Source organism: Salmo trutta, chromosome 16 (genome assembly GCF_901001165.1).
Source record: "Salmo trutta chromosome 16, fSalTru1.1, whole genome shotgun sequence".
NCBI lineage: Eukaryota > Metazoa > Chordata > Actinopteri > Salmoniformes > Salmonidae > Salmo > Salmo trutta.
The window spans coordinates 12,714,292-12,729,291 of record NC_042972.1 but is presented as its reverse complement, the minus strand read 5'-3'; the positions used below and the strand labels follow the sequence as shown (position 1 = coordinate 12,729,291).

The 15,000-nt window shown below is 42.6% G+C and overlaps 1 protein-coding gene across 2 annotated transcripts in view; it reads right to left on the bottom strand.

Moving 5' to 3' along the window:
* Positions 1–15,000, bottom strand: part of LOC115150107 (eyes absent homolog 2) — a gene marked incomplete in the record, with an annotated part of 46,900 nt that overhangs the window by 18,722 nt on the left and 13,178 nt on the right. Inside the window, 3 exon segments of one of the 2 annotated variants that reach the window (XM_029693038.1) lie at positions 1,566–1,690; positions 2,039–2,079; positions 4,067–4,143. In XM_029693038.1, the coding sequence (XP_029548898.1) occupies positions 1,566–1,668 (103 nt within the window). 2 annotated transcript variants of the gene reach the window in all.

Below are 15,000 nucleotides of genomic sequence, written 5' to 3'. Positions count from 1 at the left end.
ACTAATCTCCAAACGAGCTTCAATGCCATACAACACTCCTTCCATGGCCTCCAACTGCTCTTAAACGCTAGCAAAACCAAATGCATGCTTTTCAACCATTCGCTGCCCGCACCCGCCCGCCCGACTAGCATCACTACTCTGGATGGTTCTGACCTAGAATACGTGGACAACTACAAATACCTAGGTGTCTGACTAGACTGTAAACTCTCCTTCCAGACTCATATCAAACATCTCCAATCCAAAATCAAATCAAGAATCGGATTTCTATTTCGCAACAAAGCCTCCTTCACTCACGCCACCAAACTTACCCCAGTAAAACGGACTATTCTACCGATCCTCGACTTCGGCGATGTCATCTACAAAATAGCTTCCAATACTCTACTCAGCAAATTGGATGCAGTCTATCACAGTGCCATCCGTTTTGTTACCAAAGCGCCTTATACCACCCACCACTGTGACCTGTATGCTCTAGTCGGGTCACGATAACAACACCCACCCGTAGCACGCGCTCCAGCAGGTATATCTCACTGGTCATCCCCAAAGCCAACACCTCCTTTGGCCGCCTTTCCTTCCAGTTCTCTGCTGCCAGTGACTGGAGGGAATTGCAAAAATCGCTGAAGCTGGAGACTTACATTTCCCTCACTAAATTTAAACATCAGCTATCTGAGCAGCTAACCGATCGCTTCAGCTGTACAAAGTCCATCTGTAAATAGCCCACCCAATCTACCTACCTCATCCCCATATTGTTTTCATTTACTTTGCTGCTCTTTTGCACACCAGTATCACTACTTACACACCATCATCTGCTCATCATCATCTGCTCATCTATCACTCCAGTGTTAATCCGCTAAATTGTAATTACTTTGCTACTATGGCCTATTTATTGCCATACCTCCTCATGCAATTTGCACACACTGTATATAGACTTACTTTTTTTTCTATTGTGTTGACTGTACACTTGTTTATTCCATGTAACTCTGTGTTGTTGTTTCTGTCGCACTGCTTTGCTTTATCTTGGCCTGGTCACAGTTGTAAATGAGAACTTGTTCTCAACTAGCTTAGCTGGTTAAATAAATAAAAAAAATAAATACAATTTGATTCCTATTCAAGATACCTATTCACGATACCTATTCACAATACCTATCCAAGTTACCTATTCACGATACCTATTCAAGTTACCTATTCACGATACCTATTCACGATACCTATTCACAATACCTATTCACGATACCTATTCACGATACCTATTCACAATACCTATCCAAGTTACCTATTCACGATACCTATTCACGATACCTATTCACAATACCTATTCACGATACCTATCCAAGTTACCTATTCACGATACCTATTCACGATACCTATTCAAGTTACCTATTCACGATACCTATTCAAGTTACCTATTCACGATACCTATTCAAGTTACCTATTCACGATACCTATTCACAATACCTATTCAAGTTACCTATTCACGATACCTATTCATGCTGCCTTAGATGCTTTACAACTTTCAAGGTCCTATCCCCCCTCTTCACCCCCGTATTGAAGGAAATGCTGGTACTCACTGTAGGAGGGCATGCCGTAACCCTGGGCATGGTGAGTGTATGGTGGGTAGGGTCCCGCATGCTGGAGGCCGGGGCTGTACTGGGGCTGTCCGTACGCCGACATGACAGCTCTCAGATCAGCTGATCTGGGAGGAGGAAGTAAAGTTGGTAAGCAACGTGGGGACTATATTTATTGTACAAATTGCCTAGTTTTTGAGAATGTTGGCTGCTTAGCTTATGCTATGCTTTGCTATGCTATGCGTTTGCTATGCTGTTCTATGCTTTGCGATGCTATGCTTTGCCATGCTATGCTTTGCTATGCTTTGCTATGCTATTCTAATCTTTGCTATGCAATGCTATGCTTTGCTATGGCATGCTATGCTTTGCGATGCTTTGCTATGGTATGCTATGCTTTGCGATGCTTTGCTATGGTATGCTATGCTTTGCGATGCATTGCTATGTTGTGCTATGCCTAAGATGTCATCAACACTCACTTGCAGATAAAGTAAGAGTTTGATATGGAGTCTTAGAGGCCCTAGAGAGAAAAACACATGAGAGAACAGAGAAATGTATAAATACCAATTAAAATTATATTTCATTGAGAAATTAAAAGGGCAATAAATATGATGAGATATGATTTCACAGTGATATAAGGCTTTATACAATTCACATTTCAATACTTAACCATAATACAATAGTATGAAATTTGATTAAAAAAACATTCCGATTCCACTGTGTAAGTTAAATAAGAGAACTGGGGCCTCATTTATCAAGGTGCGTTCGCACCAAAAATACTCTAAACCTTACGTGCAACTTTTCCCCCGCAAAGGATGGTACTGATTAGTTTTGAACTTGACGAAGTGTGTGTATGTCCATGCAAATCTCAAACCATGCATGGGCACAACTTCTAGTTGTTGATCAACCGTATTGCAAGTAAATATTGTTATTTTGCTGGAACATGAGGTGTTTGAGGCATGGGAATTATAATAATGGTAGGCTAATATAAACATTAAAACATTGGCCTAGTGATAAAGAAATCATGCATTTGCCATTGGTAAAATACAGTAGATTGCTTAGCAGCATGTCATCTGATGTATTTATAGAACTTTTATTATAAGAGTCTAAATCTGAATCATATTGCAGGACATGTCTCGCCTTTTCTGATATGACTGGTTTATTCTGCCACACAAAAAATATTAGGCTACATTTTATCCATCGCTCATTCAATAGCCACGCATGCTACCATTTATCCATCGCTCATTCAATAGCCACGCATGCTACCATTTATCCATCGCTCATTCAATAGCCAACCATGCTACCATTTATCCATCGCTCATTCAATAGCCACGCATGCTACCATTTATCCATCGCTCATTCAATAGCCACGCATGCTACCATTTATCCATCGCTCATTCAATAGCCACGTATGCTACCATTTATCCATCACTCATTCAATAGCCACTCATGCTACAAGCATGCTACCATTTATCCATCGCTCTTCAATAACCACTCATGCTACAAGCATGCTACCATTTATCCATCGCTCTTCAATAACCACTCATGCTACAAGCATACTACCATTTATCCATCGCTCATTCAATAGCCAAGCATGCTACCATTTATCCATCGCTCATTCAATAGCCAACCATGCTACCATTTATCCATCGCTCATTCAATAGCCAACCATGCTACCATTTATCCATCGCTCATTCAATAGCCACGCATGCTACCATTTATCCATCGCTCATTCAATAGCCAAGCATGCTACCATTTATCCATCGCTCATTCAATAGCCAACCATGCTACCATTTATCCATCGCTCATTCAATAGCCACGCATGCTACCATTTATCCATCGCTCATTCAATAGCCACGCATGCTACCATTTATCCATCGCTCATTCAATAGCCACGCATGCTTGAAAGTAAATAGACTGGTAGCCTTGATAGTCTGTGACAGTCTGGATAGGCTACAGTATTGCTGTGCGATTGAAGCGAGACATCATGCCCTAGCCTATTTCATCTCAGAGCCTATACCGAGGCATGAGATAGAAACATAATAATCTATTGCATAGAAGTGTAGCATTTACTTTTAAATTGTTTGAAAGGACAATCAATCTTTCAGAATGGGTGACCAATGTTTGTTACAGGAGTTATGCGTTTTTTGTTAAAAAAAGATCAAAACATTCTGCCCTCACCTCTACAGAAATGTCATCAAATTTGCTTTTGCGATTTCAAATTATGACGTTTTTATTACCATAAAATGTGAATGGAGGGTGTTTTCCTGGCAGGGTTTTAGCGCTCGTTCACGAGCCCACAAATATACTGTATACTGGCTCTGATTTATCAATGAAAACATGCGTATATTTTGCGTGTAACAGTTTGATAAATCCCAATCATTTGCTGCGCACGGAAATCTTATAATGTCCACGTATTGAGAATTGAGTAAAACATTTACGAACGGTTGATAAATGAGGCCCCTGTTGTTTCTTCAAAGGAAAATATATGTTGTAAATGTCTTCACTGTTACTTGACTCTGTGGAGAGAGTGTTTTCTTCCCTGGTAAGACACAGTCACTCAAGGTCCTCGCCGTCAGCTTTCCTGTGAAAACAATAGTGAATAAGCATCAGAAGTATGTAGGGGATTGACAGATAGCAACATGCCTCGGGCACTGACTTGCTTGGAAGTTTGAACAGAATATTTCGTTGAAAAGAGGGGGTGGATAATTAACCTACTGGGAATGTTAACAAAGTGATTTGGGTTTTGGAACGAATGGAGTTCCTGACAGACAGAGAGACAGACGGACGGACAGACATGCTACAAGTCGAAGAAAGGTTTCTATAAGAATGCACCATTAGTGATGCCACAGTCAAATGTCCGCTGTAGTTTCCTCTTCCTCGTCAGTCAGAATGGCTGTTTGTTAGTAAGAACTTGACAGATTCCATAGTTTCCTGGGAAATCACTGAAGAATGCCCCACTTCTCTGCTTATCTCTCTCTCTCAGCACCTTTTTGGCACCCGTACTGTACTGCGCCACATCACCATGACTTGGGAGAAGTAAACTAGGCCAAGTTAACCGCGTAATCACACAGAACAGAGTTGTTTGTGACCTAGAAGCACATGTAAACTAAGTCAACTCAGGCATACTGTAACATTGACGTGAAATGCCAATACACACAAAGCACCAATATATCCAGACTCAGTTCAGCAGAATGATGCATTGCAATTATTGCATAACCATTAAAATTTATTCCAATAGATGAGAATGAGAGAGAGATAGAGAGAGCAATAGAGAGAAAGAGAGAGAGATCGAGAGAGATAGAAAGATAGCAAAATAGAGAGAGAAAAAGAAAGAGAAAGAAAGAGAAAGAAAGAAAGGAGGAAGTCAAAGGTCAGTGGGTCAGGGGTCACAAGATCAATACCAACATTCATCATTCCAAACACAGGAAGCTGTCCCTGGAGTGTATCTCTTTCTACCCCGCAGACCCCAAGACCTACTGTTACTCCTCCTTTCTCTCTCTCTCTCTCTCTCTCTCTCTCTCTCTCTCTCTCCCCCTCTCTCTCTCTCTCCCTCTCTCCCTCTCTCTCTCGCTCTCTCGCTCCCTCTCTCTCTCTCTCGCTCTCTCTCTCCCTCTCTCCCTCTCTCGCTCTCTCTCGCTCTCCCTCTCTCTCTCTCTCGCTCTCTCTCTGTCTTTTTATCTATCGATGGCTTTCTCGCTCTCTTTTATCTCTCTTTTCTCTATTATCTCTCTCTCTCTACCTCTTTCAGACTACTGTTCAATGAGAAGCTCAAAAGGGAACATAACCAAAACAAACCATATGCTGACCATGTACTCGATGTGTTTCTAACAACTGTTCAATCAAAACCAGTATCCAGGTTTCCTTGGTAAGAAAAACAAATAGATAAACAGAGTCTCAAACAAAAAGAAACTCACTGCATATTAACTTGAACATGATCTCATCTTGTGGCTCAAGAAGATTTAATGACCTAACTTAAACATATGGTGAAATGCTGACTTCATGACAGAGTAGCTCCAACGTGTCTTCAGTCATTCTCCTGCATTTATTTGACATACTATGTGACTGTAAATATAACAGAATGCTGGTCACTTTTCCCCTCAAGTTTCAGACGTATTTTACAGTGGCTTAAAAAGGGTTTATTTACATAGCAATTACATACGTTGACACATATCCATGTAGACACATATATTTGAAGTCGGAAGTTTACATACACCTTAGCCAAAAACATTTAAACTCCGTTTTTCACAATTCCTAACACTTAATCCTAGTAAAAATTCCCTGTATTAGGTCAGTTAGGATCACCACTTTAGTTTAAGAATGTGAAATGTCAGAATAATAGTAGAGAGAATGATTTATTTCAGCTTTTATTTCTTTCATCACATTCCCAGTGGGTCAGAAGTTTACATACACTCAATTAATATTTGGTAGCATTGCCTGTAAATTGTTTAACTTGGGTCAAACATTTCGGGTAGCCTTCCACAAGCTTCCCACAATAAGTTGGGTGAATTTTGGCCCATTCCTCCTGACAGAGCTGCTGTAACTGAGTCAGGTTTGTAGGCCTCCTTGCTCGCACACGCTTTTTCAGTTCTGCCCATACATTTTCTATAGGATTGAGGTCAGGGCGTTGTGATGGCCACTCCAATACCTTGACTTTGTTGTCTTTAAGCCATTTTTCCACAACTTTGGAAGTATGCTTGGGGTCATTGTCCATTTGGAAGACCCATTTGTGACCAAGCTTTAACTTCCTGACTGATGTCTTGAGATGTTGCTTCAATATATCCACATCATTTTCCTCCTCATGATGCTATCTATTTTGTGAAGTGCACCAGTCCCTCCTGCAGCAAAGCACCCCCACAACATGATGCTGCCACCCCCGTAGTTCATGGTTGGGATGGTGTTCTTCGGCTTGCAAGCCTCCCCCTTTTTCCTCCAAACATAACGAGGGTCATTATGTCCAAACAGTTCTATTTTTGTTTCATCAGACCAGATGACATTTCTCCAAAAAGTATGATCTTTGTCCCCATGCGCAGTTGCAAACCGTAGTCTGGCTTTTTTAATCACGGTTTTGGAGCAGTGGCTTCTTCCTTGCTGAGTGGCCTTTCAGGTTATGTCGATGTAGGACTCGTTTTACTGTGGATATAGATACTTTTGTACCTGCTTCCTCCAGCATCTTCACAAGGTCCTTTGCTGTTGTTCTGGGATTGATTTGCACTTTTCGAACCAAAGTACGTTCATCTCTAGGAGACAGAACGCGTCTCCTTCCTGTGCGGTATGACGGCTGCGTGGTGCCATGGTGTTTATACTTGCGTACTATTGTTTGTACAGATGAATATGGTACCTTCAGGCATTTGGAAATTGCTCCAAAGGATGAACCAGTCTTATGGAAGTCTACAATTTTTTTTATGAGGTCTTGGCTGATTTCTTTTGATTTTCCCATGATGTCAAGCAAAGAGGCACTGAGTTTGAAGGTAGGCCTTGAAACACATCCACAGGTACACCTCCAATTGACTCAAATTATGTAAATTAGCCTATCAGAAGCTTCTAAAGCCATGACATCATTTTCTGGAATTTTCCAAGCCGTTTAAAGGCACAGTCAACTTAGCGTATGTAAACTTCTGACCCATTGAAATTGTGATACAGTGAATTAGAAGTGAAATAATCTGTCTGCAAACAATTGTTGGAAGAATTACTTGTGTCATGCACAAAGTAGATGTCCTAACCGACTTGCCAAAACTATAGTTTGTTAACAAGAAATTTGTGGAGTGGTTGAAAAACGAGTTTTAATGACTCCAACCTAAGTGTATGTAAACTTCCGACTTCAACTGTATCCCAATTGGTACATAGGACTAAGAACTGTTCAACCGGTTTGTGGTCATTGAGTTAATAGCCTTTCAATTGGTAAAGAAATTTAACACAATAGTGCTATTGTACCGACAAGTCCAGGAGCAAATTTAAGGTTGAGAGTAAGAGAGAGTAAGGTTGAGAGTAAGGTTGACAGTAAGAGAGAGTAAGGTTGACAGTAAGGGAGAGGAAGGTTGACAGTACGGTTGAGAGTAAGAGAGAGTAAGGGAGAGTAAGGTTGAGAGTAAGGTTGACAGTAAGAGAGAGTAAGGTTGACAGTAAGGGAGAGGAAGGTTGACAGTACGGTTGAGAGTAAGAGAGAGTAAGGTTGAGAGTAAGGTTGACAGTAAGAGAGAGTAAGGTTGACATTAAGGCAGAGGAAGGTTGACAGTAAGGTTGAGAGTAAGAGAGAGTAAGGTTGACAGTAAGGTTGACAGTAAGAGAGAGAGTAAGATTGCCAGTAAGGGAGAGGAAGGTTGACAGTAAGGTTGACAGTAAGAGAGAGTAAGATTGCCAGTAAGGGAGAGGAAGGTTGACAGTAAGGTTGACAGTAAGAGAGAGTAAGGTTGACAGTAAGGGAGAGGAAGGTTGACAGTAAGAGAGAGTAAGGTTGACAGTAAGGTTGACAGTAAGGTTGACAGTTAGGTTGAGAGTAAGAGAGAGTAAAGTTGAGAGTAAGGTTGACAGTAAGGTTGAGAGTAAGAGAGAGTAAAGTTGAGATTAAGTTTGACAGTAAGGGAGGGTAAGGTTGACAGTAAGGTTGACAGTAAAGTTGAGAGTAAGGGAGAGTAAGGTTGACAATAAGGTTGACAGTAAGGTTGACAGTAAGGTTGAGAGTAAGAGAGAGTAAAGTTAAGAGTACGGGTTCGTCATGGTTGAGGAAATTAGGTAACAGCTCTTTTTATCCCTCTGATGTTGACAGTGTGCTCTGTGCCTTCAGGGCACCTCAATTTGGTCATGCAGAACCCTACTGCTTGAACTGTGTCCTCGACACTGACATCAGACTGACAGAGACAGAGGAGAGACATGACAGATAGGTGCAAGAGGGATATTAGCAACTGCAACAGAGAAAGAGAGGGGGATTGAGAGACAGGGGGAGGGATTGAGGGATTGTGAGAAAGAGAGAGAGGGGAAAAGAGAAATATTTAACTAGAACATTTTAAAGAGGATGTAGGCTGTGAAGTCCAATATTGAACAGCAGACATGACAAACAAAAGTCTGTCTGTACATCTACAGAGGCTAAAGCTTTCCAAAATAAGTGGATTAGCCATTAAACCTGACTCCTGAGAATCCAGTCCTCTTATGTGTCAGTCACATGCCATTTCAATTAACAACAGTTCTTTTGACAGATACATTGCACATAATGATGAATCACATGTTATGGCAACTCCAGCTGACGCAGCCGACCTCCCAGCTTCTCCAAACACGGCGACGTGAGTCATTGCAGCACGGGCTGTTTTCATAGTAAATAATAGTATTCCTACTGTGGAGGGGCCAAAGGACTCTAAAAACCACTTATATTCCTGTGTTAATGACCGAAAGGGAAACATAAACACGGTCGGACATTAAAGGTGTCGGGGAGCCGGGGCGATGTATAGTCAGTCAGCAGTGTGATGTCTGGGGACAGGCTGACCGCAGGGTCGGATGGACACACTGGAGCAAAATAGACAAAAGGTGCCGCTTTAGTTTACAGCCCCGTTTTACCTGGTATCTTTCTGGTATTTACTGAGAAGGTATGTGGTAACAATGTGTACTTTCTGGTGCTTACTTCAAATAAATCAACATCATTTGTATCAATCTACCTGGTAGCAAATGGTTCATAATGGTGCTTGTATGAATTGAATTCTAAAAACCTAATTAGAGCAACCTAAGTAACTATTATCTAATATTGTGTCATATAATTTGTCAATAAACATCAGCTAAACAATCGACATGAAATAATAACCAAAAACAAAAAGCCTCACCAGCAAATCATAAGGCCCCATCTGACCTCTCCTAGTCAGCTGACACACAAGAGTAATCCCACCACACCATACAAGGAAAACACACTTGTTGACTCACGGCTGTACAAAGGCGATATAACACTAAGCGGTATGCACTGTGCAGCAGACCGACCACGCCAGCAGGGAACTGAACATGGGAAAGTGAACCAGGAGCGCCCAGTCCGAGCCCCCGGACTTCCCCTCTCGTCCCTGTGATGCGCAGGGCGCTTCCTGGTAGAGTCCAGCGGAGCCCAGCGGCGGAGCCAAAGGGCATGGGAACACAGGGAGATCTGTCCGGTTCCAGTTGAAACCCAAGCTAAAACAAACCTCAACAGGGCCATGGCCCCATCGGCCTCAGTCGGCCTCGGTTCACCTGCAGACTTTTGCAAGAGCTGGCTTTTTTTCACGGGTATCGGATTCTGCAGTACTGTAGGACATGTTGCATCATACATCTCTCTCTCTCTCTGAGGTTTGGAATGACAATGGTTGGATGATAGTTCAGTTTTTCTTTGCCTGATTAAATGGCAGTGCGGCTTCTTTTGTTTAAAAAATGTCTGTCTATGTACAGTGTTAGGTACTGTACTTACAATACTATAATGCATGTAGTCTACGCTGAAAAACCTGTGTGTGTGTGTTTCTACGTACATGTGTCGTCTGTGCGTCTATGTGTGATGGATGACAGGCAAGTTGCACAATAGCAATGACCTCTAAATGAGCTGACCTCTCCCTGCAACATAACGGCTGCATGTGACATGCATTACGGTGACATGCATTACGGTGACTGACTACCTCATAATGACACCATATGGACCTCCACCTGGAACCCTAAGTTCTGCCCCAATGACTGCCTGGGGGGACTGAATACACTGTCGCATACAGACCTCAACAAAGGCCCCTGAACAAGACTTCAGTATTGCAGTCCTGACATGACTCCCTGCTGGAAGTTAGTGCCATCTGCTAGTGATGTCCTCTATGACCTTCTGCCTGCCCTTTGGCACAGAACTACAGCGCAGTTAGACAGAAGAAACACTAAGAACAGTACAGAACATTAAAGAGATAGGCCTACGTGAAAACATATCTTGTAATACGTCAATTGTGCATAATCTAGGTAGTCTGCAGTACATTAGGGAGGAACTAGTCATACATACCTAACTAGAGGCATGTACAAGCCATAAGGTAATGTTCAGCAGAGACGACACAACCACAGAGAGTTTACAAAGTGGACAGTCAAGTCACTGTATTGTCATAGAAACACCACATAAAACTCTGTCATAAACCAACAATCCCCTCAACCTCTGCATAGCCAAACCACATAGAGACTAGAATAGAAGAGAATACCACCATTATTGTCCACACAAGGCAACTTTCCACATGGACACTCAAGTTTAAATTCTGTGGACACACACACACACACAGACGCACTCACAAACACACACACACACACACACACAAACACACACACACACACAAACACACACACACACACACACACACACACACACACACACACACACACACACACACACACACACACACACACACACACACACACACTGAGCCTGTCCCCACACAGAGCCTGCGGCTTCACCCAGTCTGCAGCCTTTGAACCGCATGGCTCGTAAATAAGGCTGGCTGCCACACTGTGTGTGTGTGTGTGTGTGTGTGTGTGTGTGTGTGTGTGTGTGTGTGTGTGTGTGTGTGTGTGTGTGTGACAGAGACTGGGAGCAGATGTGAGAGGTTGATTACAGTCCAGTAATGGGCTCCTGAGAGCAAGGACTCCTACACAGGGATGACCTCAGAGCCCAGGGATTTCATTAACACTAGAACACTGGACACACACACACACACACACACACACACACACACACACACACACACACACACACACACACACACACACACACACACACACACTCACACACACACACACACACACACACACACACACACACACACACACACACACACACACACACACAGAGAACACAAGCCCCCCTAAATTGGGAGTGGAGGAGGTAGCCCCTAGATACTGACCTTGGGTCAGTTTTATTTCCCCCACCAATGGTTCAGGTTAGGATTTGAGGAGGGGAAACTGATCCTAGAGCTGTAGCTAGGATAAACTTCATCCTGGAGTTCCCCTAGTTTCCCCAGTCCTAATTCCTGTTCCTAGAATTCAATTCAAATAACCTGAATCATTGTAATTTCCCCCCCAGGTGAGTCGTTAACAAGTCATTGACATGTTATTTTACTATTACAACTTGGTTGATCAAGAAGTGAACAATCTTCAAAAAAGTGGTCAGGGAATCTTAGCCAATGTAATTAGTAAGTCTGCTTTGAGACAAGCGTTATTTTTTGGTGTGGGGGAAGACATTCAGAAAGATGAAAGTGTCTTAATGTCAGTAATGTCCTGGTTTTATTGATTCATGTGTTTGTTGATTCAACCGTATGATCAGGACAAGCTCAGAGACTGATCACACTAATCAAAAAAACACATATAGGCATCCATCTATATGGCTCAGGATCATCTCCTGTTTTGGCAAACCCGCTCCACATGTCCACATATACAGCTGAGCGGAGCATGCCAAGGCAGGCTATATGTGTGAGGACTCCAAGGCTGCATTTAGACAGGCAGCCCAATTCTGATCTTTTGCACAATTATTGGCCAAAGAGCTGATCTAATTGGTCAAAAGACCAGTTAGTTGGAAAATATCAGAATTGTACTGCCTGTGTAAACAAAGCCAAAGATTCCTAAGTGAAGGATATATCTAGACTCACAAAGAACATGAAACGCCCAATAATATTGAAAGTATTTATTGGAATAATCTAGAAAGAGTTCAAGTAATGAACCCATGGATGAATGTTACTCAGTTAAAACAAGCTGCTATTAGGCTCTGCTCCGTTGTTAATTAAAAACAACAAATTAACCAATTAAATCCAATGTAACATTCAAATGAAAAAAAAAGAAAGGCAATTAAGTGGCTTTCAGCTCATAAAACGGACCCTCCCTCTAGTACCTGTTGCTATTTGGTGTGTGTGTGTGTGTGTGTGTGTGTGTGTGTGTGTGCGTGTGTGCGTGCGTGCGTGTGTGTGTGTGTGCATGTGTAACACTAGCTGAGAGAATTGGTGGCCTTTTCTTTTCCACTTGACGGACTCTGAGCAACAAACCTGCTTTTATGCCAGCTGCACCCCCCTTACCCCCTGTAATCGAGCCCCCTTTCATTCAATCACGCTACCATGGCTCTCTTGCTGTCTGTCTCTCCTTCTCTCTCTCTCTCTTGCAATCAACCTACCCCTAATGTACCCCATTCTAAAACAGTCCCCCCCCCACCATCAGAGCCTCTCTTGCCCAGAATCAGTGCCCCGGGACAGGGTCAGGGAGAGGGACAGCTTGCAGACCTCCCGGAAGCCTCCTTAAAACGGGTATGGGCCAGAGCGGTGGGTGACCCCAGTCAGATGGTGGTCTGCTCCCAGGTAAAACATCTGGTCTACTGATGGAAAGGGACGGGAGGGGTGGTCACACACACACAGGCACACAAATACACAGTCAGGCATACATGCATGCTTAAAAGCAGGGAAGCAGGCAGGCACGTAGGAACACAAACACACACACACACACACACACACACACACACACACACACACACACACACACACACACACACACACGCTGAGCCGGTCTCTTTGTTAGTCATTTGGACAAAAAGTTCTGCCATCCACCCTTTCCCCTCCGTCTATACAGTCGATGACAACGCCCGCCCTAGTTGGTAGCAGCTGTCCAGAGCTACCCAGCACACGCACACACACACACACACACACACACACACACACACACACACACACACACACACACACACACACACACACACGCACACACACACACACACACGCACACACACACACACACTGGTACGAAGCATACAGCCATTACCCAAAGACATGGCAGCATTAGTGCTTGGCTGAATGATCTACCTGTAGTTTCTTTGACGTGACATAACTTGACGTTCCACCACATTAGGAGTAACTGCTCATAGTAACTGCTCATAGTAACTGCTCATTGTAACTGCTCATAGTAACTGCTCATAGTAACTGCTCATAGTAACTGCTCATTGTAACTGCTCATTGTAACTGCTCATAGTAACTGCTCATAGTAACTGCTCATAGTAACTGCTCATTGTAACTGTTCATTGTAACTGCTCATTGTAACTGCTCATAGTAACTGATCATAGTAACTGATCATAGTAACTGATCATAGTAACTGCTCATTGTAACTGCTCATTGTAACTGCTCATTGTAACTGCTCATAGTAACTGATCATAGTAACTGCTCATAGTAACTGCTCATTGTAACTGCTCATAGTAACTGCTCATTGTAACTGCTCATTGTAACTGCTCATTGTAACTGCTCATAGTAACTGATCATAGTAACTGCTCATAGTAACTGCTCATTGTAACTGCTCATAGTAACTGCTCATAGTAACTGCTCATAGTAACTGCTCATTGTAACTGCTCATTGTAACTGCTCATAGTGGACCCTATTCCAACTAAACTACTGAAAGAGCTGCTTCCTGTGCTTGGCCCTCCTATGTTGATCATAATAAACGGCTCTCTATCCACCGGATGTGTACCAAGCTCACTAAAAGTGGCAGTAATAAAGCCTCTCTTGAAAAAGCCGAATCTTGACCCAGAAATTATAAAAAACTATCGGCCTATATCGAATCTTCCATTCCTCTCAAAACTTTTAGAAAAACTCACTTCCTTCCTGAAGACAAACAATGTATACGAAACGCTTCAGTCTGGTTTTAGACCCCATCATTGCACTGAGACTGCACATGTGAAGGTGGTAAATTACCTTTTAATGACGTCAGACCGAGGCTCTGCATCTGTCCTCGTACTCCTAGATCTTAGTGCCGCTTTTGATACCCTCGATCACCACATTCTTTTGGAGAGATTGGAAACCCAAATTGGTCTACATGGACAAGTTCTGGCCTGGTTTAGATCTTATCTGTCGGAAAGATATCAGTTTGTCTCTGTGAATGGTTTGTCCTCTGACAAATCAATTGTAAATTTCGGTGTTCCTCAAGGTTCCGTTTTAGGACCACTATTGTTTTCACTATATATTTTACCTCTTGGGGATGTCATTAGAAAACATAATGTTAAATTTCACTGCTATGCGGACGACACACAGCTGTACATTTCAATGAAACATGGTGAAGCCCCAAAATTGCTCTCGCTAGAAGCCTGTGTTTCAGACATAAGGAAGTGGATGGCTGCAAACTTTCTACTTTTAAACTCGGACAAAACAGAGATGCTTGTTCTAGGTCCCAAGAAACAAAGAGATCTTCTGTTGAATCTGACAATTAATCTGGATGGCTGTACAGTCGTCTCAAATAAAACTGTGAAGGACCTCGGCGTTACTCTGGACCCTGATCTCTCTTTTGAAGAACATATCAAGACTGTTTCAAGGACAGCTTTTTTCCATCTACGTAACATTGCAAAAATCAGAAACTTTCTGTCCAAAAATGACGCAGAAAAATTAATCCTTGCTTTTGTTACTTCTAGGCTGGACTACTGCAATGCTCTACTTTCCGGCTACCCGGATAAAGCACTAAACAAACT